Here is a 22,060-nt window from a genome sequence, read left to right as displayed (position 1 = left end):
CCATGACTTTTTTTTTCCTTTTAAGTCTGTTGGTGGATAACTTCTGGTCAATAAAGCCAACCCTCACTAACCCCGGACATGGAGATTTCAATCTTTTTATGACTTTATCAACACAGCATAAATGGACGTTTGGCTATTCTTTAGAAACACGAGGTCATCATACCCAGCTAACGTCTTTAACCATTAATGTGTTTGCAAAATATCCCCTCTAACAATTAAATAAAAGAGTGAACAGGAGACACAGCCAAACCAATAGAAAAAAAATTATAAGATCCTAGCCAAGCTAGAGTTTTTACTGTGTGATCCCGTAAAACCTCTTGGAACATAGGACAATGGCATACTTGCAAATGACCCCTTAAGGACATCAGGGGTTTCAGCTACATGGCAGTTCTGAATGCCCATGACTTTTTTTCTTTTTAAGTGTGTTAATGGACAAATTCAGACCAATAAAACCAAACTCCACTAGCTATACTCAACAACTTTTGATTTCCCTCATGTTCTGCCATTACAACTGCCTTATGTGTACTGTTTCATCCCATGGCAAAACTGAAGGCACACAAGATTCACCTCAAAATTAGGTTGTTTTGAAATGTTCTTTGTATTTACTATATTAGCAGTGACACAAATAGTGTAGAATAGAATAGTGTAGTATAGTATAGTATTCTCTTGACCTTTATAAGTAATAATAGCCTCGTGGTCCAATTATTAATGTGTACAGCAGACTGCAGTCTATAAAATTTGGGATGGAGACTTTATAGCTTTAAGAATCAATGAAGTGTGTCAGATGTTCTTGCACCAATCCATTATCAGCTGGAATAAAGATTTCAAGCAGTGAGCATCCCCCTAGCCTCTTTTTTACTGTTCTTCCATGATAACAATTTGTACTAATAAATAATACAGCATCCTTGACAGTGTTCAACCATATATTAAGCCTCTCCAGAAGTTTGCGTCACATTTTTGCACCACTGAACTTATTGTAAAGATTTGCTAAAAAAAATAATAGTTGCCCCTGTTTTCATGTACTTTAATTCATTGAGTTTTAGGACATAATGTTTTCATATTTTAATATAGAGCTAATTTTTTGCTTGCTGTAAAATAATTTCAGAACTTTAAATGCAGTCACTGCAAACATATTCAAAATTGTAAAAGGAGTTTTATAATGAAGAGTTTCAATATGCTATGTAGAAAGAGTTCAGAATGAACAGACATTTTAGCAGCATTTTAAAACAAGCAGGCTGGTTTAAAAAATCAGGTCAGAATTTATAAATATTTCATATTTCCTGCAGCTGTCTTTTTCATCTTAGTTTCAAATATCCTGGGAAAGAAAAACATTCATGTTACGGAACTGTACAATTTGTAGACATAATATACCTTGCACTGCTCACTGGATCTTTAATTTTGTTCGCAAAGTATGACACAGGATTATACACTGGCGAAGATTTATTTTGCTTACTTTCTTATGAAAATTGTCCTTTCTTGGCAGGTAGATTTTCATTCTAGTGTTTTGAAATTGTGTTAAATATTCATTGTACACTTTTGTTTACTTTGGAGCATTATCAGTTAATTGAGGGAGATAATTCCATGCTGGCAGATTATCCTAGTGTCGATGTTAAATGTTTCAGTGCGAAGCAAGCCTATGGACTAAGCAAGTTTATAGCAATATTGCCATGTCGATACAATCCATGGAATATAATAGCTGTGTGAAAATTTCTTATGGAAAAGCCTACCAAAACATTACTACACCTGAAGATTCAGGAATAAAGCCTGTTTTGTTTCATACATTTTGTTTTGAAAGTATATGTACCCTTTCAGAAGAATTTAATGAACCTGAAAGTGTCGTGTTTCAAATCTTTACATTCATCAAGAAGTAAGTATTGAGGATTTATTCTTTACTGATACCATTTCAAAACATTTGTAATAATGTACAAGAATTTTAAATCCAGTCTGCATGAAAAATGAAAAAAGAAAACAGAAAACAGAAAGCATTTCTTCTGCCGATACTAGATTCCTCTGAAACGTGTCAGGTTGCAAGCATGTCACACATATGCAGCATGAATAGAAGTACAGAGAATCCTTAACTTTTGGAGTGATAACTTATCTAAAGAAAGCTAGTATTAACATATAAATGATTTAATTATTTATTTATTTAACATTTGTTTACCCGGAAAGTCTGACTGAGACAGAGCCCATTTTCAGAGGAGGCCCAGGCAATCCACATGAATGCAGGGAGGATATGTAGACTCTGCACAGAAGGCACCCTTGCCGAGAATCAAACCAGAGAACCTCTTGCTGTGAGGCAACAATGCTAACTGCAGCACCACTTCTAGTTAAAGAATGGGTGATTATTTCAGACATATGTATACTTTTCTCTTGTTTTCTGTGCCTGCTTTTGTCTCTTCAAAAAAATAAACCTCCATTCCTGAACAGCATATGACAAGGTTCCAAGAAAGCTGATTGTGCAGTTCTGCATTGGTTCAAAATCAAGTAAACATTGGTAGAATTAGTGCAGGCTATGTACAATGACCCAGTGGCACAAGCATGAACGGTGTTTGGTCTCACAAAGTGGTCCCATTGTGAGTACATATGCATTTGAGTTTAGTTCTGAAGCCCACTACTTTTCATACTGGTGATGGACTACATTAACAACCAGTTTACATCAGACAGATCAGCAAAACCTCTGTATGTGTACAACTGTGGGTCAGCAAGCAGGCATGGAATAGGAACTTAAGCAAATGAGAGGAAACATGAATGCACAACTGAAGGCACATGGGACAATACTGACTTACAGACAAGACAGTGCTCATGGCAGCCAGTGAGAGATATGAGAAGAAACTGAAACTTGAGATAGAAGGAAAGAAAGTAAAACAGGATTACAATTTCAAGTATCAGAGAGAAGTGGTTAAGGAAAAAGAAGTCTGAATGAGGAGGTCAAAGCTCGAATCAGAGGTGCGGTAGCCAACTGGAACAGTATGTGAGTGGTAGTATACAAAAGAAGCTGAAGAATAAGGCATGCAAAACAATGATGTGACAAGTACTTCTATGTTGTGTTGTGTCTTTCGGCTTTTCCCGGTTAGGGGTCGCCAAAGCAGAACTCTGGTCCGCTAATGATTGGCAGTTGATTTTTACGTGCTGAGTTGCCAGCCCTAATGCATAACCTTCAACGAAGGTATGCCCATTCACGCATGTTTCCACGCAGAAGACGCTGTAGCTGAGAGTTGAACTGTTCAGTGTCTTACTGTGAGGCGACAACGCTACCATAGCACCACCACCGCGTACAAAAACCAGGACACTGATGGCAGAGCAGCTGAGAAAGCTGGAGGAAATGAAGGTGAAGTGCCTGAGATGGTTGGCAGAATGCACATCCTGGGACAGATGAATAAATGTCAACATCAAAGAAGAAGCCCAGGTAGCTCCATTTGCAGAAAAGGTCTGGGAGAACAGATTAAGGTGGTTCAGGCACATGTGCAGGAAAGTAGCAAATAATCTCGTTAAAAAGATTTGGAGGAAGCAGGAAGACGGCAAGAGGAAATGAGAACATCCAGTCTCAGGCACTTCATCTCCTTCACCCCTAGTTTCCTCATCTGCTCTGCCTTTACTGCCTAGGTTTCTATACCATATAGTAGTGCTGGTCACATCACTGTTTTGTATACCTTACTTTTCAGCTTCTGCAGCATACTTCTGCTATACTCTACCCCTGACACACTGTGCCAGTTGGATGCAGCCACTCTGATTCTAGCGTTGACCTCATCATTCAGACTTCCCTTCTCTTCAACCCCCCCCATATACCTGAATCTGTTAACCTGTTCCACTATGTCCCTTCTATCTCAGTTTTCAGCTATCAGTGCTACTTTCTTATCTGTACTCATTTTCATCCCATGTGTCTTCAGTTTTGCATTACATGTCCCTATCCTTTGCTGAAGTTTTTACTCAGAGTCTGCCTGAAATGCTACTTCATCTGCATACAGCAACTTTGTTTATCTGCCCCCTCATACCTGTTTGCTAATTTAGTCCATCACCCATATAAACAGTAATGGTGTCAGAGCTGAACTCTAATGAACACTCACACCCAGTGGGATCCCCTCTGTGAATCTGAACACTGTTCAGATTTGAGTCACTGAGTCCTTGTACATAGCTTTCCCTAGTCCTACCAATGTTTTTGGGACCTCAAACCACCACAAGAATGCTCAAATCAGTTTTCTTGGGACTTTGTCATTAGTTTTTATTTATTTTGTTTATTATTTTACATTTGTGACCGGGATAGTCCGACTGGATGCATGTACATTTTCAGTGGAGGACTGGGGAGATGAGCTCCAAGGGACACAGAAACATTAAAACATCTTACAAGTATAATTTTGACAAAGAGTACATAAACAATCAAGAATAAATGTATTCCACAGGTTAGAGTTAATCCCTGATGAAAGTCAGGGTAATTTAAACAGTAAGTTGATTAATAGATTTTACACAATCTAGAAGAAAGTTAACCAGGCTTGATACAATGACATAGCCAGTTTAGTGCCATATGTTGTTTGAGTCTAGTTTTAAATTGTCCTAGGGAGGAGAGTAAAGTAATGTCAGCTGGAAGTGTGTTCCAGGAACTGCTGTGTCTAGTCTGAATTAGTAGTCTGTTAGAGGATCTAAGTGGTCGCGGATTGTTATAAGGGGTGATAAAATTTTTAAGTGAAGGAGTATTATCCAGATTATAGAGGATTTTATAAACCATGATCAGTTGGTTATACTGGATTAGACTGGGTAATTCAAGCCACCCAAGCTGTTAAAGATTGATGCAGTGATGTGTCCTAAAAGGCAGCCCAATGGCAAACCTGGCAATTTGGTTGTAGCAAATGTGGTTGTAGCAGGTTGAGAGTTTAAGTACAGTCTTGTTTAAATTACAGAGTAGAGGGGATGCATATAGAAGTGTTGAGAGAAGGTGAGAGCGAGCTATGGCAATTTGGGCTGGAGGGTTTAGGAAGGCTTTTATTCTGAAGTGACCCATATTTTTTGTTGATGGTTTTGATCGATTGGTTTAAATGTAGGTCAAATTTTAGATTGCTATCTATAATGACACCTAATAGTTTTGTAGAGGGGTCAGGGGAGATTATTGTTCCATCATTTGCATTTATGGTAAAGGTAAAAGCAAGAGATCTTTGCGTTGGTGAAAATAACAGCATTTTAGTTTTTTGGGATTTAGTATCAAACGCCGTTCAGAAAGCCAGTTTTCTATAGTGTGGACTGGGTAGCAGACCATAAGTCTGTTGGAGAAATGGCTGAGCAGATCAGGGTGGAGTCATCAGCGTATTGGATACAGCTGACTTTTGGGATGACAGTATACAGGTCGTTAATGAAGATTGAAAATATCAGGGACACTAGTATAGAGCCTTGTGGTACTGCAAGGGTGTTATGTAATAGGTTAGAGTTTGTTTTGCCAGAGGACAGCCTGCTGTCTACCATTCAGGTAGGCTTTAAACCATTGAAGGGCTGTAGTATCTAGGCAGAATGTTTGTAGGGTGTTTATTAAAAGTTGGTGGTCAACCATGTCAAATGCCTTGGAAAGATCCAAGAAGAGGGTGGAGTATATGTGATTGTTGTTGCGATTATGGTTCATGGTGTTGGTAAAAACTAGTAGGGCTGAAATAGTGTTGTGGTGTGGACAGAAGCCATGTTGGGTATCTGCCATGAGGTGATTCTGGATTAGGTGGCACATGAGTTGTCTGTGAATACATTTTTCCATAATCTTTGCAAGTGGAGAGATTATGGATATTGGTCTATAATTGGAGAATTTGGTAGAGCTGCCTTCTTTAAGTAGTGGGATTACATAGGATATTTTCCAGATGGGAATTGCAGCTTCTGCAATAATTCAATTAATTATTATTGATACTGGGTAGGCAATAGCATCAGCTGATTTTTGAAGATACTCGATGGGGAGTTGATCAGCAGATAGTGTGGTGGGCTTTAATTTTTTGATTAAGGTACGGCTAAGTGATGTGGCCACTGGTTGGAAGCTGAATGAGAGTAAATTTCTAGGGGTGGCACTTTCAGGGCCAGGGGAACTAGGATGTAATTGGCTGGCTAGGGCTAGAATTGTCTCAGTAAAGAATCGGTTGAAACTATCTGAAACATCCTCGGGGAGTTTATCAGTAGTAACAGCTGAGATGGGGGTAGAAGTTTGTCCAGGATGAAGTAGTTTATTCAAACCTGCCCAAAACTTCTGAGGGTTGTATTGATTTCCTGTCTGTCAGTTGCAGTAGTATTGTTTTTTGTCTTGTAAAATGGATTTTTTCGTTTCATTCCTAGATTGCCTGTATTTAATTTGATCTTGGGGGTCTTTAGTAGAATGCCATAAAGCCCATAATTTGTTTCTACGGTTAATTTTGAGTCTAGTCTCTTTAGAAAGCCATGGTGCAGTTTTTGCTTTTGTTCTCTCTGAATGAGCAGGTGCATCCAAATCAAGGATCTCAAGATATTTGTTATTAAAGTAAACAACTGCCTCCTCCAAGGGGAGGTATTTAAGAGTGGACCAGTTACATGATTTAAGTTCCTGTTGCAATTTGGCAGGGCCAAAGTCTTTTTTGTTTCTAACTTTCTTGAGTGAGGGTTGTTGGGGATTAATGGCTTTGTGCTTAATAATGTAAGTGAGAAGGTGATCACATAGGTTGTCGGGGAGGGTACCAGTGGTGTACAGTTGGGGGTCACTATTTATGAGTACCCAGTCGAGTATGCTTTCTTTTTGGTTGGGTTTACCTATCCTGGTAGGGGTGGATATGATCTGTGTAAATACATGCAGGTTGATACGGGAAGAAGGGGATTTTGAGGAACAGGTGCCCCAGTCTATGTTAAAATCTCCAAGGAGTAGGGTTTTTGGGGGTAATGACATGATAGCCAGTGCAGGGTGTCTTCCAGTTTAGTTATATTGTTACCTGGAGGAATATACATGCAGATGATATTAATGAATTTACTTTTGTTTAGTTGCAATCTAGTGGCAAGAATTTCAGAGTTATTAATCTGAGGTGGTTGTGTAACATCTATGGTGATTTGTAGAGTATAGCTACCCCACCCCCTTTCCTGGAAACACGATCCAGCCTGTGTATGTTATACCCAGGTGGTAACACTTCATTGTCTGTAGTGTTAGGTTTTAACCAGGTTTCAGATAGACAGAGAATGTCGTGGGAAGTGCACAGCCATGAGATCATGCAGTTCATGTACTTTGTTATTAATACTTCTAATATTGAGATGACAGGCTAGGAGAGAATTAGATGGTCTATTGATTGTAGGTTTGCAGCTTAGGTTACAAGTAGAGGGGGTGTATATTTCAAAAGTGGATGGGCCAGGGTTGTGGTGAATATCACCACCAAGTATTAGGCTAAGTCTGTACTTAGTGATAAGTTTTAGGATTTTATTTAAAAGTTTGTAGTCGTGTCTTGATCTAGGGCTAGTGTGCCAGGGGTTAGAGAGTTGAACAAGACTTTGAGCAAGACCCGGTATTATAAGTATGGTTGAAGGTAGGATGATTTACAGCTAGGGTAAAAGTATGGCCCTTTGGCACTTGAGTTCCCATAAGAAAGTGTTTTTCATACAAAGTAAGGAGGTATGGGACCAGCAGGAGGGGAAGTAGAGTGGAGTAAATCATTGTTAGGGATACCGCTAGTGAGTTAATGAATAGTTTTTCCTGGTAATACAACACCAGAAGAAAGGGTAGAACTCACTCTGCTGGAAGGGGGTGGTAGAATGACACACAAAGGCTGGTAGGTGCTAGTAAAATGTAGATAAAGGAATGGGGTGTGGTGAAATAACCCCAGTTAAAAATCATAGACTCTAGCATGCAGGAGAGTGGCTTTTTGCTATAAATGTAGAGGTAGTCGGGGCAGGCGAATGGAGCAGGGCTATTTCAGTTAACAAGGTTTCCTAGGGCTTCCTAGAGCTGTAAGGTAAGTGGTTTAGCTCTTCATTTACTCTGTTTTTTAGCACTTAATTTTGCTAGTTAGACATCTGCTAATTTTTGGTACAGTTTGTAGTAAATGTCCTATATTTAAGACAATTCTGTGGTATTTTAAGGTTAGGACTACAATAGTTGGAGGGGGCAGGGGTATACTACACTTTAGTTAGAATTAGACAATTTGTAATGGGGCAAAATTCTAGGTGCTTTAGACCCCAGTCAGCAGCTTACAGTTTAAAAAGGAAAACAGTAATAATTTTCCACCTTAGCACTTTGTAGTGGGCTGACTTCTGAAAACTGTATTCAGCAGGGTAGTTTCCTTCTTGGGCAGAGAGCACTAGTTTGGTAGTTTATATCAGGGGAGCTACCATGAGGATAAGGATGCTGCCGACAGGGTTTAGATGCACCAGGGGTTTCTCCAAGTCTAGGGCTGCACAGTTGGATTTTTTCCTTAGTTCTAGCTTCTTCTCAAGTATCTGTCTCACTGCAAACATTGGGTCATTTTTGCTGCATCCTTACTGAATCTAAACTGCTCATCTCCCATCTTACTTTCTATTACTCTGCATATTCATTTATCAATCACCCTCTTCAGAATTTTCATGCAGTGTGACACAAGTTTGATACCTCTGTGCTGCCACAGTTGTGAATGTCCCCTTTGTTCTCGAACACTGACACTAGTCTGCTTATTCTACAGTCATCTGGAATACGTCTTCCCCTCCACACTGCTATGAGTACCCTCAGGGGCCATTTCTCCTCATCTCAACCAACATTTTATCACATCTGCTGTAACCTCATCTGAGCCTGCTGGTTTCCTGACTTCATTTTCCATACTACTGGTTTTACTTCTTCTAGGGTGGGCTCCTCCTCTTCTCTTACCATAGGCTGTTTCTGGGGAAGTACAGCTTCTGTGGGGTTTTCTTCACTCAGAAGCTACTAAAAGTATTCCTTTTATCTGCCTTTGATGTCCTGTGGTTTGGTGAGCAATCATTATGAAAGGTGTCTAATTATCTCCTTTATCTTTCTGCTTTCATGTTGGAACCTGATTGAGTTTCTTTGTGCCATCCACTGAGACACTTTCCAGAAGTTGATAGAGGGCTTCTGATGCCTTGTTCTTTGCTATTGAAACTCCTCTCTTAGCCTCTTTGTTAGCCAACCAGTATCCCTTCCTAGCCTGGTCTGTCTTTTCTGTCTCCCACCTTTTTCTGCTGTCCTCTTCTTTTGATGTTTCCTAGACTTCTGCGTTTCATCACCAGTTGTGTGCTAATGGGCTTATTTCCATGCCTGGCTTTATCACATATCTGTTTTATAGTCGTCATCCTTGCTGTTTTTCATGCACTGCTGTTCTTCTTCAACTCCACCTATTTCCTATTCTTCTTGAGGTGCTAGAGCCCTGAGTACTTGCTGTTGTGTTTTCTCGACAGTCAGTTTCAAGGTCTTTAGCTTGGTTGATGTTGACCTTAGAGCCTTCTCTGATCACTGCTTGTAGCCGATTGAGGCAAGTCAAAAACACAACAACACTGCTGCATACTTACATTAATATGTTACAATGAATTTTTAAAAACTCTTAACAGTAATGTTTTCATTAAGGCCATGATCTTTATAAATTTATTGTCAGTGTAGTTCCATTTTTAAATGTTTCTTCCTCTAGAACCTTCACAGACAGTTTGCAGGATACAAAATAAAATTAAGTGTTCATTAATTAGCTGATTTAAATGCCTCTTAATCTTGCATATGTAGAATGAACTGCAGGTGGCACACACACACACGCACACACACACACACACACACACACACACACACACACACACACACACACACACACAACACACAATATTCCACAAAAGAACTAATCAAATATACCTCAAATATGTAGGGTTCTAGCTGAAAGCTCCCGATGTATTTATTTGCTGTTATTGTCTGAGAAAGTCCGAATGAGATAAACAGCCCTCTTCATTGGAGGACTGTGGAGAAAAGCTTCATGTTTCCATAGTACATAGAGCAGGGAAAGAGAGATTGCATTTACATAAGGCTGTAACAGCTTAAACAAAAACACAAATCAATGGGGGGAAAAACTTGATTTATATTTTGGATTATTATTATTAGAAAGTAGTGGTAGAATGAAAAAGAGAAAATTAGGAACAGATACAAAAAGAATAAAAATTTGTTTACTTGAGGAGAGGAAAGAAAATGCACTAAACACTATATGGATTGAGTTAGTAAAGCGGAGACGTGGTTTTGACAGAGGTATTGCAGGTTGAATTTTTTTCTGGACAGGAAAGTATCCAGGTGCAGAACAAAAGCAGAGCCAGGTGGGTTGTAGATGCTTTAAAGCATTTGTTGTTTTCTGTAAGTTTCAACTCTAATGGGATGAAGTTCCACAGTTTTGAGACACTGACAATAGAGGGAGTTTCTAGCAGCGTTTGTTTTGAGTTGCTTACAGCTAGGAGAGAGTTGTTATTTGAGAGTAGTGTTCTGTTTTGCTGTATGACTGTAATATGTTCTTTAGAGAGGGGTAACAGTCTGGCTTGTAGATAAGTTTGTGAGGAGTGGTGAGATGAGAGTAGGTTAGCTGATTTTGGAGTTCTAGCCAATTTACGTCCTTTAGGGCTTTGCAGTAATGGGTTTAATGAGGTGATTATGCAGTGAGTTTTGCTGTTTTGTCATAGCATACATCATCTGCACTAGAGGGTAATGCCAACATTTGTGAAAGTGGAGATGCATACAACAGAGATGAGAGTAGGTAGCTTGCTGCTATGGATTTTTTGTGGATACTGTAAGATATTGCTTTGCTCTATATAAGGGGCTTTTTTATCAAGTTGAAAAATAAATTGGGCATGTTTGAGTTTCTCATGCATAACTACTCCAAGCAGTTTGGCTTCTGTCACAATTTCTATAACTGTTTTATCTGATGAGACAATATAGAATTTTTGTTTTTGAGCATCATGTTGGTTTGGTATAAAAGGCATAAGTTTGGACTTTTTTGCATTTCAGAAGTAGGTCTGCAGTGCTTAGTCAAGATTTAACAGATGAAAAAGACTCAAGAAATCTTGTGGGCGGTGCAGTGGTGCAGCGGTTAATGCTGTCGCCTCACAGCAAGAGGTTCTCCGGTTCGATTCTCGGCTGGGGTGCCTTCTGTGTGGAGTTTGCATGTTTTCCCTGCGTTCGCATGGGTTTCCTCCGGGTACTCCGGTTTCCTCCCACATTCTAAAGACATGCTTCTGGAGCATTTCTCCCCAGGCCTCCGCTGAAAATAGGATCTGTGGAACCTAGTCGGACATTCCCGGTCAACAAATGTTAAATAAATAAGTAAATAAATTTAAAAATAAAGAAATCCTGCAAAGAAATTGCTAACCGATGGGAAAAATACTATTTCTTTAATCTCCATAACACACAGCAAAACAATCCCAAGCTGTTTTGGTCTTATGTTTTGCTGTATGGGCAAAAAGTAGCTTTGCAAGAAAAGATTGTATCAGGGTGTCTGCCTCTTAGGTAAGTTCTTGAAGGATTTTTATTGTTGGGGAAAATCAGATGAGGACTGAATCATCTGTATACTGAACTATATTTGCTTTTTTGTAGTGTTATGTGGTTTGTTAACCAAGATAGTAAATAGAAGTGGGGCTCCCAACTGCAGCTGTCAGGAAGGAGAAGTCTTGTTTGCATTTTACTTATTGTTCTCTATTTGTGAAATAGCTATAAATCCAGGTGAGAAGTGATGGATTTAGACCTAGTGGGAATACTTTGGTGAGAAGTTTTTGATGGAAAACTATCAAAGGTGGTCTTTGACAGATCCAGGTAGAGTGCTGATACTAGGTTACCATTATTCGGTTGTGGTTTATAGCATTAGTCAAGTTATGAAGAGCAGTAGAGTTGATATGATGGGTGGAAGCCATGTTGGGTCATGGAAAAATATTATTTTGACTAAGATGTTTAAGGAGCTGGGACTGGATACATTTTTTCTACAATTTTTGATAGTGGTGGTAGTACATCTATAGGTCTGTGACTGGATATGTCAGTTGAATTTCTGCCTTTATGAAGTGGTATTATGAATGATTTCCTCCAGATAGATGGGATGTGGTTTTTCTGTTAAGGATTTGTTAATTAGTATAGAGACAAGGAAGGTGAGAGCATTGGAACCAAGTTTTAGTACTCTTTTGATAGGTCGTCTGCTCCTAAGGTTGCTGGTTTGAGTTTTTGTAAATGTTTTTTTATGGCTGCAGTTCAGACTGCTTGGAAAGTGAAGGATATAGTATTATTATTATTAGATGACGTGAGGTTGGGATCGTGAGGGTGATGAGATAGCTTTTTAAGTAAGAGAAAGTATAGTGTTTATAAATTTGTGGAAGACCAAAATGGCTTAGGATTGTTTTGGTGTGTGTTATGGAGATTAAAGAAATAGTATTTTTGTCATTGGTTAGTACTTTCTTTGCAAGATTTCTTAAGAATTTAAAGTGTTGCCACCCAGATTGGGTTTTATTTTTACACCATAGTTTCCATGCTTTTCCCCTTTAAATAAGTACTTTCCCAGTTTATTTAGTTAGCCAGGCTGCAGGATTTAATCTTACTTTCTTGATTATGAGTACCCCATGTAGCTGTTGATAATGTTTAGGAAGGCTTTATTGAAATATTTTACTGCATCCATCTAGTGCCACGTTTTTAGGATTTTCCAGTTAAAGAGTTTGAGTGTGGTGATAAAGTTACTTAAATAAAAGTTTTTTTTTGTTTGTTTTTTTTTTATTATTGCATACCTGTTTATAAGCTAACTGCTTACATTTGTTGAAATGGCTTCTGACAGCATACAGCATAGATGGTCACTGATACTATCAGCAAGGCAGTCTGATGAGTCTGTTAATTTGGTTCAATCTAAGATGGATTTCTTGTTTGTGTGCTTGTGTGTTATAGTTATATCTTTTATTAATAGTGAGAATCCAAGCAGGTTCATTGATGGGGCGATTGTGCCTTTTGGGTCCCATTTTATGTTAATGTCACCCATTAAGATGGTTTCATGGGGTATATTACCAGCCATTGCAGAAGCTGTTTTGCAGTGTTATTGTTTAATACTGGTTGGATGTAAAGCCTGGTGATGTAGATAGCTTTTCTGTTGTTAGGTCTAAGTTATTTTATAAGGTGTTCTGCATTGTTAAAAGTGGGCAGAGAGGTGTGGCTGGAGGTGATGTTCAAGGAGTTTTGTATATAATTTCTCCACCTCTTTTTTTTTTTTCTCTGTCAAGTCATTAAAAGTTAAACCCTGGGGGTTGGTATTTATTTCATTTTCATTCATGTCAGATTTTAATCAAGTTTCTGTGACCATGACTACATCTGGGGTATACAGTATGAGTCATGCTAGTAATTCTTGGAGTTTATTGCAACTACTTTTGATGTTGCTGTTAAGCAGTATGAGATTAGTTTTGTTTGTAGCTAGAGATGTGAGACTTGGAGAAGATAGGGAGAGGATATTGATATAGATTGTGACACAGTAACAGGTTTTGAATTTGGATGAATGCCATTATTGCATTTCTGATGAGTAATGGAGAGAAACAGATGGAAGTATGATTTAGCTTTGATTTTTTTAAGGAGCGTTGTATTGTTTTCAGGTTAGTGTATAAGTATTTATAGCTAAATAATTTTGAGGAATTTGGAGGTATATCTCTGCTGAAATAAGACGGGTGGGTGATTTGATGAATGGTGTATGTGAGTGAGGGTTGGTGAGTGACTTGGCTATGAGGAAGATGGGAGTCTGATAGTTAGTCTTGTGTGTTAAGTGTGGTGAGGAGCAGGAGAGAGATTACGTGAAGGTATACCATTGTGTTGTTTGTGATATGTGACTGTTTGTTGGAGTTCATGTGAGAGATTCAAGTGTGCCGTGGATGATTGATAGGTGATTGTCTAATTGTTGATGGTCATGAGTTTTTGAGTAATGGAAAGACAGGAGATGACTCTGTGGTGTATTGGAGTTGGGTAGAGAAATTCTTGCGATTTATATGTTACAGAGATGCTGTGTTATGTTATAAAAGAACCAGCAGGATAGTTGTTAATGTGTGAAACAGATGATAGGGATGTGGATTAGAGCTTGTTTAGAAAGAGAGAGCGCAAAAATATTTTTTTCTTGCTTTGAGAAATATCTAGAAGGTAGGAAGATGGGCGAGAGACTGCAAGTAGAAGAAGTGTGGATGGAGTTGTTAGTAGGTTGTATGCAAAGAATGTTGAGGAGGTATGGCTGGAGTGGGTTTGGTTTAAACGCAGTTTGTGTGGGGATGGGTGGCAATTGGGGAAGGAAAACTGAGTGAAGGGCAGAAAAGAGCTGAATCTCACACACAGAATATTGTTCTCTCAAAGGAAATAGTCAGTAGAGCTGCATTAGCCTCTCATTAGTACTTCATAAATGAATTTATAATATTTACAAAAGGCACATTTGAAAATGCCCCTTTGTCTGGCATGAGACTATTTATTGTCATTGAATGACTACCACATTCAAGTTGTGATTTTAAATTACATCCTGTCTTACTTGTGAAAAGTGTATTGGCCCCTAATATTTTTACAAGTTTGGGGTATTTCATCCATACTTCCTAGTTGTCAGAAATGGCATTCTTAATACTATTTCTGTCAACACTATATTGAGTAAGAAAGTTCTAGTGTAATCTGTTGAAGTTCTTTAAAGTGAAGAAGTGACACTGTGCTATTCGTTTGTATTCTTACTTAAAGTAGTCCTTCACACTACAACTCTGTTATTTCTGATTGTGTGAGTGATATCAGTCACAAGGTTGTCCTTTCATCCCTATCAGTGAAAAAGCTGTTCTTGTAACTCTAAGAAGAGAATTTTCAAGTTAATCAGCTCCATCACACCCACAGTACATTATCTGAAAATAGTCATGTCATTCTGCCTGATTTTCCTATAATACAATCTTTTACACATGAGTAGGCTGTGCACTGCTTGCATGTTGAAATTTACTCTCAGAAGAATGTGTTCATAGGTTCATAGATTACTACTAAACTAACTGCCCTTGCAAGCCATTTTAAGCCTAGCCTATTATCCCTTGTGAGACTCAAACCCTGCACCTTGTGTTTGTAAGGCAAACACCTTAACATTAGGCCACCCTCCCAACCTGTTATAGGTTGAATTATAGTAGTCACACTTATAATATGTATTATGCAATCACTGAACTCACAAGTAAACCATAGAAACTTAGGACTTGGATTGACGCTGTGCTAAAACTCGAGGTTCTGTTATACATCTGTCTATCTCAAAAAAAACAGGAATTCAATAAACCTCCATAATGATATTCTCAAAGGAGTGTGCTTCACTCTCTCAAATCACTGTTTCATCAACAGAGTGAAGTGCTTATACAAGTCAGTGAAACATTCTTTATCGAGTGCCAGAGATGCAGAAAGGAGAAAGAGCAAGTGGATGTGTAAGCCTCAGTGTTAAACATGTGGATATTTATATCATAAAGATATTAGTGCTGTAAGGGTCCACATCTCTTTTACTGTTTACTGCCATTTACAGGTACCTTCTTTCCTTCCTTTGTGGCCATAAAGCTGCTGAACACTTGCCACTTCAAATTATCTAACTCTGTAGTCTGAAGATAAATTAACCTGGTAACCAGTGAGATCAATTCCGCAACATTCTGGGTGACTGAGAAAAGAAAAGGAAGAGTAGGACATGACCTGAATCTTATAGAATTCCACCTTTTAGAAAGGCTGTGCTAGCTCAACTATTTCTTTACAAGCCCGTAAGTACTTTCCTACTAGCACTTTTCATGAGGATTTTGAAACTTCCCGGTATTTATTCATACATAAGTGTAGGTTAATGTGATCTGACAGGTGAAATTGTGGTCAATTAAACTCATCAGGTATACCTTTACTGTGCGGTATGTGCAAAAAGTACCTTTGCAAGAAAAGATTGCATCAGGCTGCCTGCCTCCATGAGTGGTTCAGAATAAGAATGCTAGTAGCAGGGTATTAAACAAAACATATGGTATACCCTGCTTTAAATTGCAAATGGACTTGTGTTGGTTTCTGTTTGTGTGTCTGTCTGTGTTTGTGTGTGAGTGCACGCATCTATTCTGCATGCATGTGTGTTTGTATGTGGGAGTATGTATACTACAGTCATCCCTTTCCACAAAGGGGGAGGTACTACAGACCGTGGGAATTATCACCCCATTAGTCTGACAAGTCCGATATGTAAGGCTACAGAGTGCATCATAATGGACATAATTAACAAGGATATAGGGAATCTGCAAACTCTAGATCCCACGCAATTTGGTTTTGTGAAAGGTAGATCATGCCTGCTCAACCTGGTTGACTTCTTTGAGTCAGTCAACAGAGCTGTGGATGAGGGCAAGGCAGTTCATACAGCCTACATCAATCTGGCCAAGGCCTTTGATACCATTCCCCACTCAGGAATTATTGATAAACTCACCAAACTAGGCATACCATTGCTGGAGCCTTCCTGTGTCCTGACAGAGTGCTCTTCAAACTATCTGGAGATACACAGAGCTGAGTATATTTTTCTGGCACTTCAGAGTTGTGTACTGGTAATTGTTGTTTGACTAATTTTATATCATTGCTGGATGACTTCAGAGTTGTGCACTGTTATTTTTGCTTCACTGTATAGTTTTCAGATCTCTGCTGAATGTGCTGGTTTTCTCATACCCACCCTCCCTATTCCTGTGTTGTTTAAATTTGGAGGCTTTTGCAGTTGCCCGCCCCCAATGTAGATTTGATCTGGGACACTCCCCCCAGTCCCATCTCTTTACCTCATTCTACCTAATAGACTCCTTCTGCACTTGTTTTTAGTCATTTTTAATTTAATTGCATTTTTTAAACTGTTTGGTCTAACATTGCTACATACTCAAGTGGGCTAGCTTGCACTGCATTTGAATTGTTTTGACTGCTGTTTTAGCTACTTTTCTGTATAAAAAAAATATTTGAATTGTTTTGACTGCTGTATTAGCTATTTTCTGTATATATATATATATATATATATATATATATATATATATATATATATATATATATATATATATAAAACATCTTTCCTGTAACTAGCGTAGTCCAGATTCAGATTTGCTGTATCCAGGACTGTATGTAAGCTTCTGAGCCCCCCCAAGCTTTCTGTGTTGGAGGGAAGCCTTCTAGCTTATCAGTGGGAGTGGTAAGCACTAGGTAACCTATCTACCACATAAGGAGTGGTTCTGGCCCAGAAATTATAGTTATTGGCTGTTTGGGCAGTTTTTCCATCTCTCTCAACTTTCTGATGTAAAGGTCCACATTTGCACTTGTTTCCCCTCTTTCCTGTAACTAGTTTAGTCCAGATACAGATTCTTAGTTTTAGCACTTTAATTTGCTTATTTGTGATCAGCACTTGTTCAGAACTTGTAAGCACTAAATAACCTACTAATTACTACAGCACTCAACCTTCCTCATTACCTAGAGGAAAACAGTTTTGTTACTTACTTTCCTCACTTGCTTAGAGAAAAACAGCTCTTGTACTCACTTTCCTCACTTATCTAGAGGAAAATAGTTTTTTATTCAGGCATGTCCAAAGGTCAGCTCCCAGTGTTCTCTCCTGTCTATCTGATGAATCAGAGCATCTTGGGGCAATGTAGAAATTGCCTCATGTACACAGACAACCCTCTCCTCCTACCACCGAACACTACAACCTGTGAGAGATGCACTTATCTAGCCAAACTGAAGGTAAAGTTCTCTCCAATCAAGACTGAACTTGACAGTCAAGAGGAGAAGGTAAACACTTGCACCACACCACACTCATCACATAGTCTCACTAAATCTACACCACCAAAAGCCACACATATAAACACAAAAACATTTGTGGAGGATCTCAATAATAATCAAGCAACAGAGACCTCCAAAGCAGAAATGCAAACAACCTCCAACCCCCAACACAACCCAAATGACACATAGCCTGCAGACTCAGTGTGCCACTCAACGACAGCCAATAAGGCAAAACAACGTACCCAACACACTAGTCATAGGTGACTCTATAGTCAGGCACACTGATGTCCCACTCACCAGGCTAAACAAGAAGGTTACTGTCAGCTGCCTGTTGGGTGCCAGGATCTGCCACATAACTCACGCACTCAGGTCACTCCACAACAAGTACAAATATGACTCTGTCATTGTCCATGTTGGTGTGAACGACCTGAGATGTACCTCCCTGGACTACATGAAAAGAGACATGGAAGAGCTCTCCGATCTTGTAGCCCAGGCAGGTATGACCCTAGCCCTGAGTAGCATTCTTCCATCACCCAGAATGATGCCGCAGTACAAGGACAAAATTATTGACTTCAACAAATGGCTAAGCTTCTGTTGCCATTCTAAAGGGATCCAGTATTTGTCTGCCTGGGATGACATGGTCGACAGACCACGATGCTTTTCCAGAGATGGCCTGCACCTGTCACCCCTGGGATTCCAGATACTGGCTAACGTTCTTGTCTCCCCTATAGTGCCTTTTTTAGGCAAGGTTCAAATAACAAATTCACCACCATAACAGGAACAGGAAAGCAAAAACTGAGGGTGATGCTACTCAATGCTAGAAGTCTAAATCTCAAAATGCACTCACTCGAGGCACTCCTTAAAATGGAGAACATTGATATCTGTGCAGTGACTGAGACCTGATTCAAGGCTCCAGAGAGCACCCCTGCACTACCAGGAAATAACTCATACCACACTTTTCAGCCATGTAACCTGGACTGGAACACCAAAGGCGGAGATGTGTCCATATTCATTAATGATGTCCACACCTCCAGGCTAGTTGCTCAGCATAATGCAGCCGAGATTATTCAAGTGCAACTAACTCTTGGCAAAATTGCAATCCAAATTGTAGCTTGCTACAGATTACCCACCATGTCCCAGGATTCCCACTCCTCTTTTCTTGATGTACTGGAAAATATTAGGGTTCAACCAAACACCCTAATAATGGGCAGTTTCAACTACCACCCATTAACTGGGAAAACTACCCATGTACCATCTCCTTTGCTCAACGCTTTCTGGAATTCATAAACTCCAATGCCCTGGATCAACTTATCCACACCCCCACCAGGAGAAACAATATCCTAGATCTAGCCATTACCAACATGAGTGACCGGTGTTCCACACCTGAAGTCAACATCTCATTGGTCCGATCTAACCATAAGCTAATTACCCTAGGTATCCACATCCTGCCCCCACCCCCCATTAAGGAAACCATGGTAAAAAATTTCTCCAAAGCCAACTTCATACTTCTTAAGACAGAAGTGGTGAACTTCATGACACCCATGCAGATGGACAATACAGTTACGACTACTGAATCCTACACAGTTGCACTTTATAAGCACTTACATGAGTGCGTGGATCATGCTATCCCAAACAGAACCAAGATGCTATCCCCAAAAAAAAGATAGCTAATCTGCTGGTCCCCTGCCATAAACAAACTGTACAACAGAAGGAAGAAACTGTTGCAAAAGAGAGTAAAATCCCACGAGTGGAGGAGCTCCCTGGTTAGCCTCAGTAAGAATCTGCGATCCTTGATAAAATCCTCCAAAGCTAGTTATGAAAACAAAATCGCCACTGATTTTAAAGACAACCACAAAGCATTCTATAGCTATGTCAAGAATCTCAATGGCAACACTCAGATCTGCTCTGAGTTACAGCACAATGGCACTAAATATACAGACTCAACTGATATTGCCAACATCCTGGCAGATAGGTTCAGTGCTAACTTTACCCCCCTCTCACCCCTAAAGAGCCCATCTCTATACCAGAAGAATGCAAAGTTCCTGTAATCACGGCTGCACAGGTAAAAAACACACTCTCTAAAGCCAAGAACACAGCATCCATGGGACCAGACAACAACCCAGGCTGCTTTCTACACGAACTACAAAATGAACTGGCACCCCACCTAAGTACCATATTCAATCATAGCCTCACCTCAGGCTTTGTGCCTGCTGAATGACGCACAGCAACGGTTATCCCACTCCACAAGGGGGGAGCCACCACGGACCCCGGGAACTATCACCCTATTAGCCTGATGAGCCTGTTCTGCAAGGCCATGGAACGTATCATCATGGAACTTATAAACAAAGACATTGGTAATCTCCAAACTCTGGACCCCACCCAGTTCGGGTTTGTAAAAGGCAGATCATGTCTCCTAAACCTGATAGAGTTCTTTGAAGCAGTCACCAAAGCCGTAGACAAGGGTAAGGTGGTTCACACAGCCTATCTAAATCTTGCCAAGGCTTTTGACACCATCCCCCACTCTGGAATTATAGATAAACTCACTAAACTAGATATAAATCCCTATGTCACAAGATGGGTTGCCAACTGGCTCACTGACAGAACCCACACTGTGAAAGCAGCAGACTCCAAATCCGACTTCAGACCAGTGACAAGTGGAGTACCACAGGGTTCAGTCCTGGGTCCTCTCCTGTTTGGTATCTACTCCTCTGAAGTACAGACTAACACAGAAGGTCTTTGGCTAACGAAGTTCACAGATGACTGCAAACTAGGAGCCATAATCGAAACTCCTAACGATGTGGACATCCTACAAAAGGGCCTCACTGAGACTGATGCCTGGTATCAAAGCCATGGCCTCAAGCTCAATGCCAAAAAGTGCATTGTTATCCCTTTTGGTAAAAACTCTGTACCCATGAACTACAACATAGGCGGTAGTATACTTAACACCGAAAGTGTGATGAGACCTTGGGATACAGGTGGACAGTAGTCTCTCCTTTGATAATCACATCGCCACAGTAGTCAGGAAATCCTTCTACATGGCACACCTCATCACAAAAGGTTTCTCATCCAGAAAAAAAGAGGTAATTGTTGCCCTCTACTCATCACTCATTAGACCTATTGTAGAGTACAACGCCCCTTTTGGTATGTACCTCACAAGACATCTACAACAACTGGAAAGGCTGCAGAAATACCTCACAAAGAGGATTACCAGCCTCTAACAGATGCCCTACGCAGACCATCTCAAAAAACTCCAGCTTTACTCCATCGCATATCGCCTACTCAGAGGTGATCACTGCCTAACATACAAAGCTATGTCAAACCCAGAGCTGTTGGACATGCTCCACTTAAAGAAATCCCAATCCCTCCAAACTACACAGTCTAGGGACCTAAACCTTGTCACCACAATAAACAGAACATGTCGGAGGGATAGATTCCTGTCCCAGAGACTTCCCATACTCTGGAATAAACTACCTATCTATATCAAACAAAGCTCCTCATTAGCACTCTTCAAGAAAAATCTTGATGATTGGATAGGAAATAGGAAATTCACCCCGGGGATCACCTCTGTGGGTTTGCTCAACTGTGGCACAGGAAAATAATTTTCTTGGGTGGCAAAATCCAGGGTACCTTTTTGGCTGAGCTTGTATAGGCCCCAGGGCCGATAGCCTAGTACCTACCTATGAACCTATATCACTAGATGGGTTGCATGGGTTGCAAATTGGCTCACAGATAGAACCCCCAATGTGAAAGTAGCGGACTCCAAGTCAGACTGTCGAGCAGTCACAAGTGGAGTCCCACAGGGATTGGTTCTTGGTCCTCTCCTGTTTGGCATCTCCTTCTCAGGCCAACATGGGGGGACTCTGGCTGACCAGGTTTGCAGATGACTGCAAACTGGGAGCCATTATTAATTCCTCAGTTGATGTAGACATCCTACAGAAAGACCTCACTGAGACCAATGACTGGTGTTGAAATCATGGCCTTAAGCTTAATGCCAAAAAATGCATCATCATCCCCTTTGGGAAAAACTCAGTTCCCACTAATTACCCCATTGATGGAAGCCCACTGAATACTGAAGGTGTTATAAGAGATCTGGGGACACAAGTTGACAGCAACCTCTCCTTCGACCACCACATTGCCACTGTGGTCAGAAAGTCCTTCTATGTGGCACATCTCATTACCATGGGTTTTGCATCCAGGAAGAAAGAGGTCATCATCTCTGTCTACTCTTCTCTCATTAGGCCAATCATTGAGTATAATGCCCTATTTGGCATGTACCTCACTAGACACATGCAACAGTTGGAAAGGTCACAAAAGTACCACACGAAGAGGATCCTAGGCCTTAAACACATGTCCTACATGGACAGACTCAGAAAACTCCAGCTATTCTCTGTCTCGTGT

At 40.0% G+C, this 22,060-nt stretch overlaps 1 protein-coding gene across 1 annotated transcript in view; it reads left to right on the top strand.

The window, feature by feature from the left end:
• Nucleotides 1–22,060, top strand: part of CADPS2 (calcium dependent secretion activator 2) — a 5,163,308-nt gene that overhangs the window by 4,410,047 nt on the left and 731,201 nt on the right. The window contains exons 26-27 of the mRNA XM_044088753.1: nt 6,701–6,727; nt 19,330–19,361. Of these exons, the coding sequence (XP_043944688.1) occupies nt 6,701–6,727; nt 19,330–19,361 (59 nt within the window). The remainder of the gene's footprint in view (nt 1–6,700; nt 6,728–19,329; nt 19,362–22,060) is intronic.

The sequence above is a fragment of the Protopterus annectens genome, chromosome 11.part0 (genome assembly GCF_019279795.1).
Source record: "Protopterus annectens isolate FY-2018-M chromosome 11.part0, PAN1.0, whole genome shotgun sequence".
Lineage (NCBI taxonomy): Eukaryota > Metazoa > Chordata > Ceratodontiformes > Protopteridae > Protopterus > Protopterus annectens.
Note: the sequence above shows the minus strand (reverse complement) of the source record. Positions and strands in the feature narration are given on the sequence as shown.